We start from the raw sequence: 22,555 nt of genomic DNA on the forward strand, positions 1-22,555 counted from the left end.
TTTATGGCCAACATGGGGGCCAAGCTCTAGGTCTGTCAGAGGTCTTTTTTCAAAAACATTTCCTCAAAATGCATTAGTTGATTCAAGTGACCATAGTCAGAATTACATATGTTTAACTAGGTATACAATTGACAAAGATAAATCATACAATTTTTTTTTGTTTTATTAAAAAACATGAAAATATGATGTGCATAATTTAATTTTTCTTTGCCTTGGGCTGATCGTATCGGCTTTTGCTTCTGTAAAATAGTAGGAATGGAATGACGAGGGACGGAAGAGTCATCACAGCAAACACGCACCAGTCCAGCTGGAAGGCAAAATTACCAAGGTATAATGATATTGTTAAGTTTTGGTGACATGTACTTCATCAGACAAATGACCAGTAGTGAGATTGAGTCATATTACAGTCAATGTGTTGGACTCGAGGAGTACCACCAACAGTATTTTATTTTATACAAAGTGAAATTTAGTCGATAAAAACAGGTAACCAAAAGATTGCCAGAAATGTTCAACTTCCTTTACTACATGTCTTTGAGAAAATTTTGAGAAGAACTTTTAAGTGTAACCATCCAAACTACAGTGTTCCAGCTAGGTCGGGTTAGCAGGGCGCGGCGCCCTGCCCTTAATTCCCAGCGCCCTGCCCTTTTTCCTAACGCCCTGCCCCTTTTCCCATCGCCCTGTCCCTTTTTCGATTTCCCCATACTGCCCCGATATCGTCGGCTCAAATTCGGGACTTAGCAAGTCTAGCTAACACAACTTCCTGCTTCCTGTTTGCTCGCGCACATCATTGATGTCTTCAACTTCCGACTCACAATAAACAAATTTACAATGTTTTTATCTCGCCAAGAACTCAACAAATCGGCAAAGAAATGTCACGATCTTTTCGGGATGTTCAGGTATGTAGTTATATGCAATTTTCGTCATGTATTTTGATACATTTTTGCCTCGATTGCTTCAAAATCGGCGTAGCATTTTCGCGTATCGGCTTTTCTTTGATGTGCAAAAAGTAAATAAATTCACAAAATAGGAAGCTTTATCGATCAAGAAGCGAGATTTTGAATTGGCAATTATTATTCTATGCCACCGATAACACTTTGGAATTGATATCTTGCGTACTTTATTGTGTAATTATACATTTTCTGGTAGTGCGAGCCGTTAGGCATGGCTTCGTTAAATCAGAGATATTTAAATCTCTGGTTAAATCCAGACACAAATTATCAAAATACACGGAGTTATTTCAGTCATCGAGTTCCTCATTTAATCCTATACATTTATTCAAACTTAATTTGAACAAAAAGTATTACTATAAGCTGTATTTTTCGTTCATTGCGTATAAAATATTTATTTCATGACCAGTAGGCCTATCTTAAACGTTAATTCGCGTCAGAGACATGCAATTTCAAATAATTAACATTGAGAATAAAACTTGAATAATGGTCCAATTGTTTAATATTTTTGTTTTCTTTTTAATTTGTAGAGCTTCCTTCTACTCCATAGATGACAAATCTGATGCTGAGGACTAGTACTCCTGATGTCCAGCGCTAGCTTCACTTATGATTTATGAACACCTCACAACCAGCCTTATTTTATTGTTTGTCAGTGATTTAGTATATGTGTGACACATTTCCTAGGTTATATATACACATACTTTTATCAAAGAACTCTTTTGAAGTCAATTACAATTGTTGTCAACTACTTAATTTGGACATGAAACTTTGTTACAATTTATATATATATATATTTTTTAATTTTAATTTATTAACTTCTTGATATCATGGATGAAAGTGTGTTTGTTTTAATTGATAACTTAATGTCTGAGAGATGTGTAGGTATGTCTACTGAGTGCATGGTGAGATTACAGGGAGCTGTATATGTGGATACATTGTTTTCAACATTTACTTGTTAAATAAATTTAATTTAATTGAAAGAATTTTGTTTCTTCTCTTTTCATTCTGTAAATCCATTCAAGCTCATGGATAGAACTAAATTCTGAAACAAAATGGTAAACACATGATCACTTAAAGACAAATTGTGGCAATTTATAATACTTATTTGGTAAATGTTACTTGATGCGAGACTGAATGGACTTTGTAAATGACAACACACATTACAAAGACAAATATATGGAAGATGTTTCTTAAAGTAAGACTTAAGGAATCAGCATAGAGACAAATACAGAACTGAAACACAGCAGATATTGTGGCATCCTGTTCATGTTAATCCAAATGAAAATTAAACGAATCATTATCAAAACAGTCAACATTTTCTTTCTATGTCTCAGACATTTTGGAGAATTCACAAAACACTCCCAAAGTCTACTTGATGCCATAATATAGGTAATGATATTAGAATCATTGATGATTATGATGCAATAATATACATATTATACAGTTGTTTCTGATATTAGCTGTATGTCGTATATAAAATGCCCTAAAAGTTTTATGTCGCGAAAAAAATGCCCTTTTTTTTGCCCAGCGCCCTGCCCTTTTCAAATCCTAGCTGGAACACTGCAAACTATGATTTGGATGACTAATAATTTTAAATTATTTTCATCATGCAGAGGAATAAAGAAATAAATGATTCATTTGAAACTTACAACATGAGGGGAGAAACGTCTGTCGTATTCTTTGCTGTTTACAATACCACCCTCTCCAGGTGCACTGGTGTATCCAAACTGAAAAGCATATTTCCATAAAATATTACATTTGAATCATTTATGATATTGAATTAACAAACATTTTTTTAAGAACTTTGATGCAATATTCTGCATTCTAGTGATATTTAGCGGAGGGACACTATTAATGCTTTGATGTTTCCTGAATAATTTTAATTTCCTAAAATAACGGGGAAAGATACACAGATATAGGCCACCTGAGTAATATCACATTTTGGGCAGGTTACTGTTAGCCTTCATACGGAAAATGTGATTCTTACCACAGCTTCTGTAGCATCCTCCGAATCCTTGTAGCTGACTTCTCCTGAGGTGAAGTTGAAGTAACCATATTGGAGAGGCCTCAGGATGACAGAATGTGTCACATTGGTTCCACTAAGCTCCAGATAAGGAAAAGTTACCATTGTTTGAAATGAATGGATTAGTTTTATCAAATTAAAAAAAAATTCTCTGGTAATTTCAAATCTAGAGGAACCCCACACTTTTCAAAAACAACCATGCAGATTCAGAGAAAATTTAACACTCAATCTACTATTAACTTGTATTTCACAGAATCAATTGCTGTCTCTTTCAAATTCCCAATGGATTTGTATTGATCATACTAAAACTCACTGGATAACAATTGGAAAAGAACTTTTTTTCCAAAATAATTTCCAATGAAACCCAAAATATTTTTTGCAACTTTCGAAAATAAAGGATACGGAGCAATTCTCTCCCAGCGAACATTCAGGTTTCCTCGGACGACTTCGAAGTCGGCCTCTGGGAACCCATCATCCTTCAAATTAACATCCAGAGCAGCACTGTAAGAGTTAATGGATTAATTACTTAGTCTATCCATTCAAAGCAAAACATGCATTGTATATTAACTTTGAAACACACAAGACAATAAAAGATACTTTTTTTAGATCAACACATAATATGGATTGGAAATTAAAACTAATCATAATTGAAACTGTTCATAAACACACAATCATTCACAAGTCAATTCCAAAATACATAATAATAATGTAAAATAACAAAAGAGAACAAAGAGCCTGCAGGATCTTTGAAAACAATTGATTTTTATTGTCTTGCTTTGTCGTTCATGCCCTCCATTCAGTGACAACAATAATGTATTATAATAGCCATTGTTGGGACACCCAATGCAAATGTCATAGTTATGCGAAATTCAAATTTTACCCGTTATATTTTTGTCTCATAGTAAGCTATGGGAGGTAATTTATTAGTTTGTGACTTTTACAAAAATTGAGACACGTAGTTTTGACTTCTGGATTATGTACAATATGTCATGTTTGTGATCTGATGTTGCCATATAATCATTTAAAAGACACCCTTTTTTGATAAAAGCAATGTTAAAAATAAGTTTATGTGTTGCTTTTGATAAAGTCTTGTATTCAGATAAATCTACAAGTTATTGATTTGTAATGTTGTATCTGATTAACCAATGTGGTAGCTGTTACTGAAAAGCAATATATACTAATGCAATATACCCTACGCAGGGTTGTCAACTTGTGCCTAGCCTGTTTCAAAGAGATAAATTGTTAATGGTTTGTTTACCTTCCTCCAGTGTTAAAGATACTGTACTGCACTGTTAAATCTCTGCCTTCAACCAAATACTGGTTCAATATGTTCTTAGAAGCTAACAGTCGAGCATTGTCTCCATTACAACTAAACACCATGCACAAAGCAGCCAACACTGCCAACCAAAGCTTCATCTGAAAAGGAAATCACTATATGTTTTAACATTGATCAGTTTGCTAAATTACGAAGTCGCGTTTTCCAAACAACAATAAGGAATATCTAGTATTCCATATATTCATCCAATCATTCAAATTCACAAACATTATGGCCACGTATGCACACAACCGGTTATTGAAGTCGACTTTCTCTTTCTGCCTAATAAGTATTTTACGGGATCAATAAGCTTAATGAAATGTTACAATGATGGAATATTTAACAAATATACTAAATCAAAATACCGTAGCAAATAACGCAATCGTGTTAACTGGAGAAAAAGATGAGAAATTGACTACGAAAACGTACCTTGCAAACCGGCATCAACCCAAGGCGGAAAAGGAAGTCGGAGATTCGAGTCTGCGCATTGGTTATTTTAGTACGATACGTGTCGCGGTAAGTCAATCTTACAGATTTCCCTTATCGAAAAAAACGAAAGGCAATATAGTCGTATTAAATATTCGGAACAACCGGTTCGACCATTGGTTAAAGTCATTATTTGAAGTATAAATTTTGACGGACCTGCAGTTTTTGATACAGGCCTGTGAGGGCTTTGCTTAGGCTCGTCTGAAAACAATGTAAAAGCCCCAGGTCCGTCTTCAATGAATAAACGAACAACTAGGTCCAACCCGAGTCAAACCGTATAATCGAAAACGGCCTTAGACAAAGGGGAAACTAGTCTACAATTGTATATCAATAATAAAAGAGGACGTAGAAAATAATTTTGTAATAACTACACAAAACTTCCCTCTGGAATATGGTCAATATTAGTCACAGGGACTGACGATGTCCTAAAATGTTCCAGTACGATTTGATAGCAATCATCTTTGAGGAGAATCATAAAGGAGCTCTTGATGTTTTCATATACGGATTATCAAATGACATTCAAATTGTCAATATAATTTTCTATCATTTGAATAAGTATTCTTAATTTACACACGTAAAAGAATTTAATAATAAATCTAGAACCTATAGCCATTTTGAAAATGCGTTTCTTGCGCATAAGTGAAGTTAAAAAATTATCGATACGACATTTTATCTGCATATTGTTATTTTTATACTATACATCTGTACAAGGCACAGTGATTGAATTTGAAATTCGATCTTGTTTCTTGATCGCTTTGAATTTTTGTTTCAGATTAAAATAACAAGTACACGAGATCCAATTTCTATGCCGTCAGCTAATTAAATAATTTTGAAGGTTTAACACCAAAACTTTTGATAAGCTTAACTGATGTTTCAAAAGAGAACAATCATTTTGTCTGCAAACATTCACTTTTATCAGACGATATTTTAAGAAAAAAAAGTGTATATGGCAAAATTCCTGTAAAATCACAACAACGGGAAACAACAGGAAGTGACATATATAGCTAGAGTAATAACACAAACTCCCGTTTTTAATATATAATATATAAATTATATATTTTCTGATATTCAACTATTCTCATTGGCTGAAACATGGTCACATAACGTTCAATACTGACTCAGTTATTCCATTTTTGCGGATTTCATTTCCCAAAAGCATTCTTCAGGGTGCCGTTCTTTGCGCAATGCTTTTCTTATAATTAACATGCATATTATAGATTGTTTTTAAGATTTGTTAAAGAAATGAAATATCTAATATAAAAATTAAGGACCGTGACGTTTCGGTCCATTTGGTGTTATATCGCCAATGTAGAATTTAAAATATATGATTTTTCCTTCGGTTATTTTTTATTCTATTGGGGTGATATAACAATATATGGACCTCAGCAAAGGTCCATAATTGATATACATTGTATATATATATGCGAAGGGAATTTCAGTATAAAGGCCCACTACCTTTCCGAAACCAAAATTAAAAGTTTCTTTAAAATAATCATCACATACTAATTTTTACATAGTTATATTGATTGTCTAAGATGAGGTTTCAACACAAAACAAATGTAAGTTTCTTGCTTAACCTATGTTAAGAATGGAGATTTTGCCGTCTGCCAGACCCGTGTTATGAACAGGGTTGGGTTTATTGCAATGTAATTAATTACAATTACAATTACTTGGTCAAAACTCAATTACAATTACTCAGTTTTGTAAATGTAATTAATTACAATTGCATGTAATTGATATATTTCTTAGTTACAAACTACTTTCAATTACTAGAAAAAAAAGTAATTGATTGCAATTAATTACTTTTACATTTTTCATTACCCCAACCCTGGTTATGAAAATTAACATTTTATCTATGTTAATTAAATTGTTCAGAAGATGTTGACAAGTTTAATATAAACGGTAAGATAATAATTTTTGTGTAATCAATTTTATGATATATTTTGAGTTAGTTTTATTTGAAAAAAGTGATAGAAATGGTATAATGGTGTAAAGATATACGCGTGTAAAACACGTGTTTACACCCGTATGGAGTACCTACTCGGTATGGGCACGCATGAAAGCGTGCACGTGCAGTATAAAGACGCCGGTGGTCTGTAGCTGGCTGGTACTAGTAAAAGGGCCTTGCAGTGGTTAGTGACATTCTCCATATACAGTTATAAAGAACAGGTAAGAACACGTATATAAAATATCATCTATAATTATTTAAAACCATTAAGTTTGATTTTGTTACAGTTACCTCCCTTGGAACACAATTAATGTTTTATTGTATGCGAATGCGTTTCCATTTGTAATAGATCGCGTAAATAAAATATTTCTGTCGATACACCTATCACATACAAAAAAATATATGTGGCACAGGGGTTTGAGAATTAGTTACAGTTGATTTGTACATAAATTCATATTATGTTGGAAAACTTGTGACTAAACTATAACTAATTCTCAGACCCCTGTGACATGTGGGGGAGCCGGGTTAAGGTTCCTTTATGATGCTGATAGGTTGTGGTATACCTGGTTCAGCTAAATGTACACGTGTTCATAACATAGATAGATACATAGATTCATTCTGACAACATACATGTTAACATGTACAGGATATTTTATAATCCTTTAATAGTCAGCTCTTAGAAATTTACGGATTTATTTTTTCAGTGTATAAATACTTTTGTGGCTGATTTTTCCATTGTGAATCGAGTTCATATTCAAATTGCTTAACTGTCCTAGAGTGAACAACATTTGATGGGAGACTGTTCCAAGTATTCACGACTCTCTGGGTAAACGAGTGTTTTCTCACGCACAGCCTTGAATGTTCTTTGTACACTTTCAAATCATGTCCGCAGGTACTTGATCCCTGGTTGATTGAAAACAAATCTGCGACTTCTTTATCGTATTTTCCAGAAAGTATAACGAATAATACATTACAGCTACATGTAGCGTAACGAAGTGATCATATATATACAGCCCCGCCTCCCAAATTCTATTCCTTATCAATTTGAGGATTTAATTTTTTATTCGGTGTAAACTTTGTATGTTTTATACCTTTCCCCAATTTTTTCATGTTCTAAGTATGGATACTGGTCACAGAAACATCGCCAAATTCGCCGTATTGGTGTTGGTGCTGTCGCGTTGTGAAGGTTGGTAAATTTAACTGTTTTATATGGACCTGTGCTAGATTTATTTACCAAGCCCCTGTGCATCATATTATGTACGTAAATTTTTTTTACAAAGATAAGGATGATGTTTAAGATATTAAACTAGTGATATAATGAACGCATATAAATCATTTCTCTGGAGCAGATGAACATAACTAAGATGATCAAATAAAAAAAACACAGACTTTTGGCTCTATATATACGTATGACATCACAGGGACCTGACACAAATTTCTAATCAACAGTATATATATATATATATATATATGTATTGTAGTATGATACACACACATATGTATACGGTTGGTTAGAAATTCGTGCAAGGCCCCTGACATATATATGTATGATACTGTGTTATACAGTATTACACATATATAGAAGTGTACGCGTATACGTATCTATAGGCCAAACGCCTGTGGTCAAATGAAATGTGTATATGCTTCACATCACGACTATCCTAAAACGTGTTTCCGGGAGGAAATGAAACAGAACTGAACTAAAACGTAAAGCACCATTTTCAAATTCTACAATATCGGTTCCTATTCTCGCGGTGCCGTCACAATAACGTTGATTTTACCAAAACTGTCAGATTTTAGACGTCGAGAAACGTCTGTCAGACGTCATGGCGATGTCATATCAGGCGTTTCTCAACATGAACATCGAATACTAACGTCGATATTGGCTGTTTTGATGTTTGGTGGATTTTCCCAACATAAATTAGTTTACCACGAATACACTTCTACCAATATGTACTATTTGCCTGTGACTTTGCTGGAATATGTTACATTGTCATGTTTTTCTTCTTTTTTTTCTTCTTCAGTTTCGCTGGGCCAGAACGTTAGTAAGTAATCGTTTTTAAAACATAATGTTTAGACATTTATAATCTAATTATCTCTTTATGGCTGTCAAACATTTATAACAATTTATAATCACACTTGTTGGCTCCTATAAACGATTTTGAGAAGTTTCAATGTTGGGGAAACCGGAGTACCCGGGAGAAACCCATCTACCTTTTAATGGCAAATATTGGGAAACTGAGCACAAACCGTTTGGTTTATTGATAAATTCATACAAACAGACAAAAATTGATTATTAATAATAAAGGTTAGGGATAAACGTGATAAATTTTAAATTGTCCATGGCACATTATAAGGAATGGCCACATTTTTAGAACTTATATCGATCTCTGATAAGGCCAAAAACACATTTAGGGTAAAAAAATAGGTTCGGTCGGTCGGGAGGATGTCTTTTTCTTCTTTTTTTCCCCGTGTTTTTTTTTTCACTCTAAAATGATGGCCTGAACCGGAGTCTAAGATCGAAATCCCGACTTTTTAATATATTTTTTTAGAAAAGTGGAGAGAGAAAAATTAGGGTCGGTCGGGTTACCCTAAACAGACATTTTTTTGGCCTAATAGGCCTATACCGATCGCTTGTTTGATTGTTTACTGAATCTCTTAAATCTTAGAAGAGAATATTTTATAAAATATACATCGTAAAAAGTAAGAAATATTTGTCTTTCAACGCTAGAACTGGTTACATGCATTTTATTTTGTTATAAAAGATAATACTAGCCTTTGGCAACCGAATTTTCTTTTCTGGGGAGGCCATCGTACCTGTATCATAACGTCGTATACACTAATCATAGAATAAAAATCAAGCGAAATTCCGGAATTTCTAGAGTTCTAGACGCAACAATTAATCTATGGTCCGTGGTTGTTTATCTAGCTTACGTAGGACACAACATTACGACGGGCACGCCCAACCCCCTCAGTGGACAGAAGACCGTGATTCTGACCGGAATTAATCTGCCCAGTGGTTGGCTAACGGGATTTCTGGTAACCACGGACGCTAACTGTATATTTCAACTACAGTTATGGACAGGTGTCGGTCAACAGGATTACACCCTATTGTACTCAACCGAGGATCTCTCATTTTCCTCAAGTGGACAGTATCAGGTATTGTTTAACATGACAGCATCACGTTTTTTGGCCATCTTACCAGGAGAATCAGGATACCCTCTCAGTCATGCGCCGTCCGTAACTTTTTAATTCAATTGTAAGTTAAATCCCCAAAGTTAAATCCCCTATAAGAATCAGTGTCATTTCAGGAAGTGCCAGACTATTTTTGTGTTTGGCTTAGTCGGAGTACACAGGAAAAAACCCACCGACCAGCGGTCAGTACCTAACAATGGTCCCGAATGTTTTGTTGTTGTTGTTATTTTAACGTCCTAATACCAGCCATGGTTATGTAAGGACGTTCCAGCGGTCAGTACATGGCAACTGCCCCACTTGGGATTAGAACCCGCATCCCACAGGTGAAGGACTTGGTAATATGCCGTGACATCTTAACCACTCGGCCATCGCAACCGCTAGTGCTGGGATGAAGGCTTACCATGTTTGTTCAAATGAATGACTTTGACATTCAATCAAAGTAACAATGGTCATATACGTAGAAACCGCCAAACAGATTATCTTTTAATGCCTAAATGATTCAAATATATTTGACCTGCGGCATGCTGGATGAAAAACTCTTTCAATATCATATTAGTGAAAAACAGATTTAAAACAGAAACTGTATTTCTGCTTCTTTCAAGTCTACAACTTGATAGTTATCTCCCATTGCCTATCCTTCCACATTAACAGAGAGGTCAGAGATCAAATATGTTTATTACACAAAGAAAATGTCATTCTTCGCTATAAGAAAGGGGAGATAATTTTGGCTTGTGATGGCGATAACTTTAAAAAAATTATATTTTATAGGTGGACCTAGGTCTCGGAAAAGCTGTTACTATGACAGGATCGGAGATACTGGGATTTACGGCAATCGGCCTAGAGGAGTGTATCACCTTTAACTCCATCATCAATCCGCGGTCGGATTCTATGGTCTCATTCTTCAGTCTAGCTCCAACTGTCAACAATAACTACACCTTTACATCGTACCAGGACACCAACCACTACGGGATCATGGCCATAATACAAGGTACGTAGGGGGTACACATACAGGGTAGGAGGTACACATACATGGTAGGTGGTACTCATACAGGGTAGGTGGTACACATACAGGGTAGGGGGTACACATACAGGGTAGGAGGTACACATACAGGGTAGGTGGTACACATACAGGGTAGGTGGTACACATACAGGGTAGGTGGTACACATACAGGGTAGGTGGTACTCATACAGGGTAGGTGGTACACATACAGGGTAGGTGGTACACATACAGGGTAGGTGGTACACATACAGGGTAGGGGGTACACATACAGGGTAGGTGGTACACATACAGGGTAGGGGGTACACATACAGGGTAGGTGGTACACATACAGGGTAGGTGGTACACATACAGGGTAGGTGGTACACATACAGGGTAGGTGGTACACATACAGGGTAGGTGGTACACATACAGGGTAGGTGGTACACATACAGGGTAGGTGGTACACATACAGGGTAGGTGGTACACATACAGGGTAGGGGTACACATACAGGGTAGGTGGTACACATACAGGGTAGGGGTACACATACAGGGTAGGTGGTACACATACAGGGTAGGTGGTACACATACAGGGTAGGTGGTACACATACAGGGTAGGTGGTACACATACAGGGTAGGTGGTTACACATACAGGGTAGGTGGTACACATACAGGGTAGGTGGTACACATACAGGGTAGGTGGTACACATACAGGGTAGGTGGTACACATACAGGGTAGGTGGTACACATACAGGGTAGGTGGTACACATACAGGGTAGGTGGTACACATACAGGGTAGGTGGTACACATACAGGGTAGGTGGTACACATACAGGGTAGGTGGTACACATACAGGGTAGGTGGTACACATAAAGGGTAGGTGGTACACATACAGGGTAGGTGGTACACATACAGGGTAGGTGGTACACATACAGGGTAGGTGGTACACATACAGGGTAGGTGGTACACATAAAGGGTAGGTGGTACACATACAGGGTAGGTGGTACACATACAGGGTAGGTGGTACACATACAGGGTAGGTGGTACACATACAGGGTAGGTGGTACACATACAGGGTAGGTGGTACACATACAGGGTAGGGGGTACTCATACAGGGTAGGTGGTACACATACAGGGTAGGTGGTACACATACAGGTAGGTGGTACACATACAGGGTAGGGGGTACACATACAGGGTAGGTGGTACACATACAGGGTAGGGTGGTACTCATACAGGGTAGGTGGTACACATACAGGGTAGGTGGTACACATACAGGGTAGGTGGTACACATACAGGGTAGGTGGTACACATACAGGGTAGGGGGTACACATACAGGGTAGGTGGTACACATACAGGGTAGGTGGTACACATACAGGGTAGGTGGTACACATACAGGGTAGGTGGTACACATACAGGGTAGGTGGTACACATACAGGGTAGGTGGTACACATACAGGGTAGGTGGTACACATACAGGGTAGGTGGTACACATACAGGGTAGGTGGTACACATACAGGGTAGGTGGTACACATACAAGGGTAGGTGGTACACATACAGGGTAGTGGTACACATACAGGGTAGGTGGTACACATACAGGGTAGGTGGTACACATACAGGGTAGGTGGTACACATACAGGGTAGGTGGTACACATACAGGGTAGGTGGTACACATACAGGGTAGGTGGTACACATACAGGGTAGGTGGGTACACATACAGGGTAGGTGGTACACATACAGGGTAGGTGGTACACATAAGGGTAGGTGGTACACATAAGGGTAGGTGGTACTCATAAAGGGTAGGGTGGTACACATACAGGGTAGGTGGTACACATACAGGGTAGGTGGTACACATACAGGGTAGGTGGTACACATACAGGGTAGGTGGTACACATACAGGGTAGGTGGTACACATACAGGGTAGGGTACCATAAGGTAGGTGGTACACACATACAGGGTAGGTGGTACACATACAGGGTAGGGTGGTACACATACAGGGTAGGGGGTACACATACAGGGTAGGGGGTACACATACAGGGTAGGGGGTACACATACAGGGTAGGTGGTACACATACAGGTAGGTGGTACACATACAGGGTAGGTGGTACACATACAGGGTTAGGGGTACACATACAGGTAGTGGGTACACATAGGGTAGGTGGTACTCATACAGGGTAGGTGGTACACATACAGGGTAGGTGGTACACATACAGGGTAGGTGGTACACATACAGGGTAGGAGGTACACATACAGGGTAGGGGTACACATACAGGGTAGGTGGTACACACATACAGGGTAGGTGGGTACACATACAGGGTAGGTGGTACACATACAGGGTAGGTGGTACACATACAGGGTAGGTGTACACATACAGGGTAGGTGGTACACATACAGGGTAGGTGGTACACATACAGGGTAGGTGGTACACATACAGGGTAGGTGGTACACATACAGGGTAGGTGGTACACATACAGGGTATGGTGGTACACATAAAGGGTAGGTGGTACACATACAGGGTAGGTGGTACACATACAGGGTAGGTGGTAGGTGGTACACATACAGGGTAGGTGGTACACATACAGGTAGGTGGTACACATACAGTGGTAGGGGTACACATACAGGGTAGGTGGTACACATACAGGGTAGGTGGTACACATACAGGGTAGGTGGTACACATACAGGGTAGGTGGTACACATACAGGGTAGGTGGTACACATACAGGGTAGGGGGTACACATACAGGGTAGGTGGTACACATACAGGGTAGGTGGTACACATACAGGGGTAGGTGGTACACATACAGGGTAGGGGGTACACATACAGGGTAGGTGGTACACATACAGGGTAGGTGGTACACATACAGGGTAGGTGGTACACATACAGGGTAGGTGGTACACATACAGGGTAGGTGGTACACATACAGGGTAGGTGGTACACATACAGGGTAGGTGGTACACATACAGGGTAGGTGGTACACATACAGGGTAGGTGGTACACATACAGGGTAGGTGGTACACATACAGGGTAGGTGGTACACATACAGGGTAGGTGGTACACATACAGGGTAGGTTGTACACATACATGGTAGATGGTACACATACAGGGTAGGTGGTACTCATACAGGGTAGGTGGTACACATACAGGGTAGGTGGTACACATACAGGGTAGGTGGTACTCATACAGGGTAGATGGTACACATACTGGGTAGGGGGTACACATACAGGGTAGGGGGTACACATTCAGGATAGGGGTACACATACAGGGTAGAGGGTACACATACAGGGTAGGGGGTACACATACAGGGTAGGGAGTACACATACAGGGTAGGTGGTACTCATACAGGGTAGGGGGTACACATACAGGGTAGGTGGTACACATAAACGGTAGTTGGTACACATACAGGGTAGGGGGTACACATACAGGGTAGGTTGTACACATATAGGGTAGGTGGTAGGTGGTACACATACCGGGTAGGTGGTACTCATACAGGGTAGGTGGTAGTAAATACAGGGTAGGTGGTACTCATACAGGGTAGGTGGTACACATACAGGGTAGGTGGTACTCATACAGAGTAGGTGGTACACATACTGGGTAGGGGGTACACATACAGGGTAGGTGGTACACATTCAGGATAGGGGGTACACATACAGGGTAGGGGGTACACATACAGGGTAGGTTGTAGATGGTACACATATAGGGTAGGTGGTACACGTACAGGGTAGGTGGTACACATACAGGGTAGGAGGTACACATACAGGGTAGGTGGTACACATACAGGGTAGGTTGTAGATGGTACACATATAGGGTAGGGTGGTACACATACAGGGTAGGTGGTACTCATACAGGGTAGGTGGTAGAAATACAGGGTAGGTGGTACTCATACAGGGTAGGTGGTACACATACAGGGTAGGTGGTACTCATACAGAGTAGGTGGTACACATACTGGGTAGGGGTACACATACAGGGTAGGTGGTACACATTCAGGATAGGGGGTACACATACAGGGTAGGGGGTACACATACAGGGTAGGTTGTAGATGGTACACATATAGGGTAGGTGGTACACGTACAGGGTAGGTGGTACACATACAGGGTAGGAGGTACACATACAGGGTAGGTGGTACACATACAGGGTAGGTTGTAGATGGTACACATATAGGGTAGGTGGTACACATACAGGGTAGGTGGTAGGTGGTACATATATTGGGTAGGTGTTACATACAGGGTAGGTGGTACACATACAGGGTAGGTTTAGATGGTACACATACAGGGTAGGTGGTATACATACGGGGTAGGTGGAATAGGTAGATGGTACACATACAGGGTAGGGGGTACTCATACAGGTAGGTGTAGATGGTACACAGGGTAGGGGGTAGGTAGGTGGTACACATACAGGGTAGGGGTTACACACAGTAGTGGTAGTGACAGGTAGATGTACCATAAGGGTAGGTGGTACACATACAGGGTAGGTGGTACACATATGGGTAGGTGTTACTCATACAGGGTAGGGGGTACACATACAGGGTAGGTTGTAGATGGTACACATATAGGGTAGGTGGTACACATACAGGGTAGGTGGTAGGTGGTACACTATAGGGTAGGTGTTACTCATACAGGGTAGGGGGTACACATACAGGGTAGATTGTAGATGGTACACATATAGGGTAGGTGGTACACATATAGGGTAGGTTGTACACATACAGGGTAGGTGGTACACATACAGGGTAGGTGGTACACATACGTGGTAGGTGGTACACATATAGGGTAGGTGTTACTCATACAGGGTAGGGGGTACACATACAGGGTAGGTTGTAGATGGTACACATATAGGGTAGGTGGTACACATACAGGGTAGGTGGTAGGTGGTACATATACAGGGTAGGGGGTACACATACAGGGTAGGTTGTAGATGGTACACATATAGGGTAGGTGTTACTCATACAGGGTAGGTGGTAGATGGTACATATATAGGGTAGGTGTTACTCATACAGGGTAGGTGGTACACATATAGGGTAGGTGGTAACACATACAGGGTAGGTGGTAGGTGGTACACATTTTATAGGGTAGGTGGTAGGTGGTACACATACAGGGTAGGTGTTACTCATTTCAGGGTAGGTGTTACTCATTACAGTGCAGAGAAATTCTGTGTTGGATAACTTTAATGTTCAATGAATGGGCACATGCACGGTACGTGTTTCGCTCTGATCCATTTGAATATGTGATTGATAGATAACTGAAGAACAAATAACAGAAATCAAAATTTTCGCCAAGTTATGGTAAATGTAACATTGTTTTTGATCTGTTTGTAGATACAGAACCTCCTTCAAGTGGCAACCCCCCACCCTAAGTTATTACCATTTCATCTTATTCGTGTATCATATTGCTCGTTCTATAGCTTATTCGTGTGTTTTAGAATGTTAAAGACATATATATACAAGATTAAACACCAATTATTGTTCTAATGATGAATGCATTTATGCTCTGTCGGCGGTGGAGCATCTTTAAAGGGGACAATTCAGTCTAAGAGTACGTTTACATTACAATTTGCACATATATATCGGAAACAGCTGTAATTGAAGTCAGATTATTTGATCATACTGTGATATGTCAGAAAAACCCACTGTAGTGAAATGTGTGTGAAAATGTAGACATTGTGGTCGGAAATCTTAAATCTTTGACAGTCGTTCGTTCTACTAGCTTATTTCATGTTTTACAACGTTTGACTGCTGTTCACAGCTCTGTTCGGATTTAACAACACCGGAGCAGAAGTACTCCTGTCCTCTGCATCCGGGTTCGGCGTCATGCTCCGTGATATACCACTGACATTTGGACGCCTTCTCGCTTACTACGTTAACATACTTGGAAATGACTGTCAAGTATATTTCCAGTTGTGGAAAACTATCAACACAACAACAATGAATTACAGAATGAAACACACCACGACAATGCAGAATTTTACGGAGAATGGGTACTACAAGGTAATCGGACTTCTAGATTGGTCTTTTTCTGTAAAGCGAAGCGTTATATGTCTTTTAGTTGGTTAACGCGCTTAATTGAAATTCAACTTCTGAATCGTACGCCAAATGTTCTAAATTATACCCAACTAGATAAACACCGTGATAATCGCGACATTAACTACACATTTGTACTTTTGTGTATTTGGCTCCATCTTATAATAAATAAAAATATAAGGCCAAAAAATATCTGTTTAGGGTTACCCGACCGACCCTAATTTTTCCCCACTTTTCTACGAAAAAAAAAAGTCGGGATTTCGATCTCAGACTCTGGTTCCGGCCAACATTTTAGAGTGAAAGACACTAATTTTTTTTTTAAATCCTTCCGACCGACCGACCCTATTTTCTTATGCCAATGTAACCCTAAGTAGACTTTTTTTTTTTTTTTTTTTTTTTGCCAAAATAAAAAGTTTCTTGTGGCATGCTGCAGTGATATAGCACTCTAAAGAGGTCAAGGGCGATCCAATATGCGATTAAGACACACGGATATACCACAGTCTCCCAAAAGACACATCCCGCACCTTTCACACGCATGTACGGTGACTGGAAAATAAAATAAAATATAATAATAATAAAAAATATTGCAGACGAACGCAATAGTATTGCGTGTGAACGCAATATTTTTTTTTATATTTTATTTTCCTTGTCCTTTCCCAGCCACCGTGCGCAAGACATCACGAACACAGAGGTCGTCCATAAATAACCCTGATGATAACTGGACAATTTTGGGCTTCGTGTGAAGAATATAGGAAAAATAAAAGAAGGATGAATAATTGCTTGCTATGTGTACACAGGTAGATGTCCCCGACATGATGATAGTGACCGTCGATGACCGTATCGTGTTCGTGGACGTTTCGCCCTCCCCATGTGTGGTGTTCGAGTTTACACCCAACCCCACGCGGTTCTCGGCCTCAGGGTCAGCTGACTTCCGGTCCGGGATAGCTACCCCGGGAACAGAAAAGATATTCCAACATTTCCAGGTTACGCACAGGTTCTCTGTGATGGTGCAGGTGGATGGTAAGTTGTTACGGTTAAAGTGATTCCCGTAAATCTATATTTACCAAATAGGCCATAGTTTTTCTGTTTTGCGTCATTTTGATTTTCTTAAACCTACCAGCCAGCAAGGCGAAAAAACACACACAAGAAAATAAACACAATGTTTTGCCAACGAATTAAATGGGTTTTTTTGGGGTTCAAACTGATACTGATTTTTGTACAATTATCTAAAAAAATCTTTTCATTGATCAAATTTAGAAAAGAGTTTCTTTTGATAGATTTCATATCTATGGATATTGCAGGAAACATTAGTTACACACCTTTTATATTGCCCAGTTCGGAAAAAATGTTTGTGTTTGGTTTTTTTTCCACTCAAGACACCTAAAACCTACCAGCACGCAGACGCAAAACAGAAAAAAACCACAACTATGGCCTTATGGTGTTAATGCATGGAATTGGTAGAGGACCAATGGCCTTAGGACACCTCCCTGGTGAACTCTATACAATGTAGCTTTGGGTATCTCGGGTAGTGTTGGCTTAGTTGTGACGCTAAAAAAGCAATATCGTGTCAGTGTTTCTAAAAATGGAATGTATCAAGAAGATGATAATTGTAATTACACATATTACCGGTATTTCAAATTAAACGATGAAACAATACCTATATAAAGAAGACTTTTGGACTGAGATTATTTTTCATTTTCAAATTGAACGATATTTCAATATATCCGATAACAATTAAGCGGTTTTCGACTGTTGATTGAAGGAAACGAGAGTAATCTCCATCATGTATTCATCATATCAACCATACAACTTCCTCATAGTCTTCATCCTTACTGTACGATATGTGAAAAATGCTTCATATCTGGCCTCTCATCAACAGGGATAATACCCAGATCAGTGACCGGCGTCACGGGGGCCGTTGGTGCCCAAGGTAATACGGGTCCTGAGGGAGTCACCGGACTAGCGGGTGAGACGGGAACGACGGGAAGTTTGGGTCCGACTGGAAATACAGGCCAAGCGGTAAGTTTTCTTTTAAACATACGTCAGCGATATTAAACGCCATGGAAAATAGTCTTTACGTATTAACAGGAGAAAACGAAATTCTTTTGAAATAATATAAATATGTATGGTGTGAAGTTAGGCTATTTAAAGGGGCTATTCAGCAAGTAATTCTTTCACAGATATTGCGATAACTGCCCCAAAGGGAATATCATCTGTAAAACACGCATAACAAAAATATCTGTTCTGCTTCTGGAATATGACGAGGAAACAAGTGCTTCACATGAACATATTTGATAGTTGAAACGCATGCAATTAAGCCCTTACTGAAATGTTGTTGTAATTACGACAGGGAGCTTTTGGAGACTTGGGGGTGACAGGTTCAACGGGGTTAGTGGGCCCAACAGGGTCCCAGGGACTCCAAGGGGTCACCGGTCCACAGGGACTCACTGGAACAAACGGGGACATAGGCGTGGCAGGTTCCGTGGGCGCCCAGGGCCCTCAGGGCTATACCGGTGTACAAGGATTACAAGGTATAACCGGAAGTGAAGGTAAGAGGGGTGACAAAGGAGACGTTGGTGACGCCGGAAGTACAGGAGTTAACGGACTTCCGGGAACAACTGGAGCGACAGGCACACCGGGCAAGTCAGGGAGCAATGGTTTACCAGGGGACGTGGGAGCGACTGGGTCCGAGGGGGATGAGGGTGACACGGGTGTTGCAGGACCTACAGGAATACAAGGCCCCGTCTGGGACCCTTTTGGTAATTGTCTGATAAAAATAAAGTATATTTTCTTTTGAAGTATGTAGTGTCAACAAATAACCCAAATAAATACAGAATAAAAAAATCAATAGATAATATTGGTAATTTTATTTAAAACTTTCTGAAATATATCTTATTTACTTTCTATTGAAGTTTGAGAATGTATATTTTAAAGATGTGAATCATTGTGCCCAAAATACGGGCTCCTGCGACCATGGCTGTATCAACACTGCGGTCGGGTACACATGCACCTGTCGGACGGGCTTTAAGTTGCTAAGTAATGGAGACTGTCAGGGTAAGTATTTTTCCTCTTCGTTCTTGATAAACCAGCAATACCTACATGTATACATCAGTCGTTTAGACATATATCTTATGTGCAAAATTGAATTTCTTCTTGTCATTTACGCTTCTTAAAATGTCTAACTTCCTTAAATCATTTCTTCGAAATAACCCCTTGCTTTTTGTCTCAGATATTGATGAATGTGTAACGAAGAATGGTGGTTGTCAGTATTTCTGCACGAACTCAGCCGGAAGTTACGCATGTTCCTGTCCACAAGGATATGCTCTAGCGAAAGATGAACATCGCTGCGACGGTAAGTAAACTAATCGGAACCGGAAATACACAAGGAACCGGAAATACATCGATGTGACAGTAAGTAATCTCATCGAAACCGGAATTACATATAGGGTTACAATATGACGGTAAGCAAACTGATCGGAACAGGAAACATGTATTGAGCCAGAAACGCATTGTTGTAATGGTAAGAAAACGTATATTAATCGGAAATGCATATGGAACCGGAAGTACATACATAGTTGTAACGGTATGTAAACTTATCGGAACCGGAAATATATAGCTTTGTTGGTAATACTTACTTGAAGTACATTGTTGACAAAATGATCTTAATAGAACCAAGCATACATAGGTATGTCGGTAATGGATCTAACCGGAAACGGAAGTACATGTAAACTATGTGGCACTAAGCATTATAACCGGAAGTACATACATGTGCCAGAAAACGTTACCGCTGCTATAGTCGTTTACCGAATCTATAAAGCATGATTACAGTTGATAAGCATTTTGCAGAAACCAGAAATACATTTTGTACGTTAGTGTACCGTCTGGATTTCTAGCGGGAAGCATAAATGCGTTGGTTTGGCTGGGAAATATAAAGAAGTGTTCTTAGTGTACTGTGCGTTACATGCAATAATGGATCGGAATGTACCTGGATATATACTGACATCAAGACCTACATGTACGTTAACGAACTATTTCTGAGGTGTTCTAATCCTAATGTTGTACGTTGGTGGGTTATGCCATGTGTAAATGCACCAAACTCGGGTCGACCAATGTAATTTCCTACAAGGGTCGATGCCATGAAAATGTTTTATTTTCATTTTTCAGACATCAATGAGTGTCTGACGAACAATGGCGACTGCGCCACCGACCAGCTGTGCATTAACACGTGGGACGGACGTGTCTGTGTGGGGCCATACACTCTCACTACTGCATCAGGTCTCTGGTTTTCTCAAATACAAATCTGATATCTATACTCATTATTGTTATTAGTCCCCTGACCACGGAAGCCTGTAGTGTCATCTAGTTTATTGTCTTATCTTGCTATAACGAGATAAAAAGAAACTGTATGACATGTATAGACTTCCGTACCAGACAGTTAAACGGAGAGAACTCTATAGTGTTAGTTTTCATATGTCTCTTGTGATTTCCAGGACATAATTTGGGAACGGGTCAATGAATTTTGTTAAAACTTCATACAAAGTGAACTTCGGGGTCAAATGTCAGATACAAAGGTCAATGTAATTAAAACTAGGGTTGATTGCCAAATTCTGGTGTCCAGATAATAGTTTGAGAAAGAATTGGTGTTTTTTGTTGAAACGTAATGCAATTGTAGCTTATGAGGTAACACAGGCTGTGATTGAATATGGGTCAAAAGGTCAACAACAACAAAAAATTGGTAAAAAGATTGTTTAAGACAATCAATGTCGGATCTCTGGTGGCCTTATTTCTTAATAGCTTTATTGTTTTAATAATATGAAGTTCATGTTTTTTATCGAAAATCTTCGCCATTTTCCGTACATAAACGTTTAGACTGCTTCCCTTCCCTTATAGTTCTCTACTCTCCGCCAGGCTGTGCTCCACTCACTTGTGAAGCGCACTCGGAACTCTCCGGATGTAAATATCGTCATCCGAAGAGTTCCGATTGTAGCGAAGGAAGGGAGGTAACTGAGGGTAGAACTGGTCTAGTAAACGTTTGCCCTGCTTGGTGTTAATTTGTTATTGGTTAATATTAAACAGGCATTGCTAGTGAAGATTTGCTGACCAACTCCATGTTTGTCGGACTGATTATCTGGATGGCTGTCATCACCTTCATCATGCTATTAGAGGTTGTCATGTTACTTCCGGAATTTAATCAAAGATCTCGCCGCATGGAGGCGCCACAGTCCACAGCCCAGTCCGTTATAATAGAGGAACCCAGCACGGAATTCTTTTTTCCGGCTTTTTTCCCACGTGTTCGTCTGGGCATTCGGGATTATTATAGTAACCCAAGGTCAGAGACCACCGAGAAACGTATCCGCATGTGAAGTAGACTTGAATTAAATAATTACAAAATGTTATTTATGTATTCTTTTTTATTTTACATGTGTCTAGTTATTAACATAATTGAGAAGAATACGTTCCCACAATGGTTTTTCCTTTGGTTCAAGTCCTGATCTTACACTTCATGCTCTGATGACTGTTCTCTTGTATCACGGATACCATATGCAGGCTACAAGAGATTTCGTTACAACGCAATATTGTTATAGACTTGTGCAAGATTTGGTGTACCCAATATTCACTTCCAAGGTTCTGGAATCATCTAATTTACGTCATAATGATATC

The 22,555-nt window shown here is 39.3% G+C and overlaps 2 protein-coding genes and 1 long non-coding RNA gene across 3 annotated transcripts; 2 read left to right on the forward strand and 1 right to left on the reverse strand.

The window, feature by feature from the left end:
- Positions 1–145: 145 nt before the first annotated feature.
- Positions 146–4,843, reverse strand: LOC138333876 (translocon-associated protein subunit beta-like). Its single transcript, XM_069282520.1, has 6 exons — positions 4,715–4,843; positions 4,229–4,386; positions 3,373–3,471; positions 2,935–3,046; positions 2,597–2,674; positions 146–307 (listed from the first exon to the last, which is right to left on the reverse strand). Exons 1-6 carry the CDS (start codon positions 4,727–4,729, stop codon positions 197–199), a joined length of 573 nt encoding a protein of 190 aa, XP_069138621.1. The 5' UTR covers positions 4,730–4,843; the 3' UTR covers positions 146–196.
- Positions 543–1,930, forward strand: LOC138333877 (uncharacterized). Its single transcript, XR_011210041.1, has 2 exons — positions 543–896; positions 1,478–1,930. It is a non-coding gene; the product is annotated as an uncharacterized lncRNA (long non-coding RNA).
- Positions 4,844–6,807: 1,964 nt separating the features above from the next.
- On the forward strand, positions 6,808–22,290 carry LOC138333878 (uncharacterized). Its single transcript, XM_069282521.1, has 14 exons — positions 6,808–6,940; positions 7,838–7,905; positions 8,744–8,764; positions 9,649–9,878; positions 10,683–10,902; positions 16,193–16,213; positions 16,620–16,861; positions 17,692–17,914; positions 18,774–18,913; positions 19,245–19,653; positions 19,829–19,948; positions 20,124–20,246; positions 21,059–21,169; positions 21,971–22,290. The coding sequence occupies exons 2-14, from the start codon at positions 7,839–7,841 to the stop codon at positions 22,255–22,257; spliced, it is 2,214 nt and encodes a 737-aa protein (XP_069138622.1). The 5' UTR covers positions 6,808–6,940; position 7,838; the 3' UTR covers positions 22,258–22,290.
- The last annotated feature ends 265 nt before the right edge of the window (positions 22,291–22,555 follow it).

Source organism: Argopecten irradians, chromosome 10 (assembly GCF_041381155.1).
Source record: "Argopecten irradians isolate NY chromosome 10, Ai_NY, whole genome shotgun sequence".
In the NCBI taxonomy this organism is placed as follows: Eukaryota; Metazoa; Mollusca; class Bivalvia; order Pectinida; family Pectinidae; genus Argopecten; species Argopecten irradians.

What these genes read in the sequence shown, in the direction of transcription:
- LOC138333878 (XM_069282521.1), top strand. Translation starts at nt 7,839, where the DNA reads ATGGATACTGGTCACAGAAACATCGCCAAATTCGCCGTATTGGTGTTG. An exon ending in CCTCAAGTGGACAGTATCAG is followed by an intron (nt 9,879 to 10,682) that starts GTATTGTTTAAC and finishes TATATTTTATAG; the next exon opens with GTGGACCTAGGTCTCGGAAA. An exon ending in CGGAGAATGGGTACTACAAG is followed by an intron (nt 16,862 to 17,691) that starts GTAATCGGACTT and finishes ATGTGTACACAG; the next exon opens with GTAGATGTCCCCGACATGAT.
- LOC138333876 (XM_069282520.1), bottom strand. An exon ending in CGCTGGGAGAGAATTGCTCC is followed by an intron (nt 3,047 to 3,372) that starts GTATCCTTTATT and finishes TCTGGAGCTTAG; the next exon opens with TGGAACCAATGTGACACATT. An exon ending in AGGATGCTACAGAAGCTGTG is followed by an intron (nt 2,675 to 2,934) that starts GTAAGAATCACA and finishes TATGCTTTTCAG; the next exon opens with TTTGGATACACCAGTGCACC.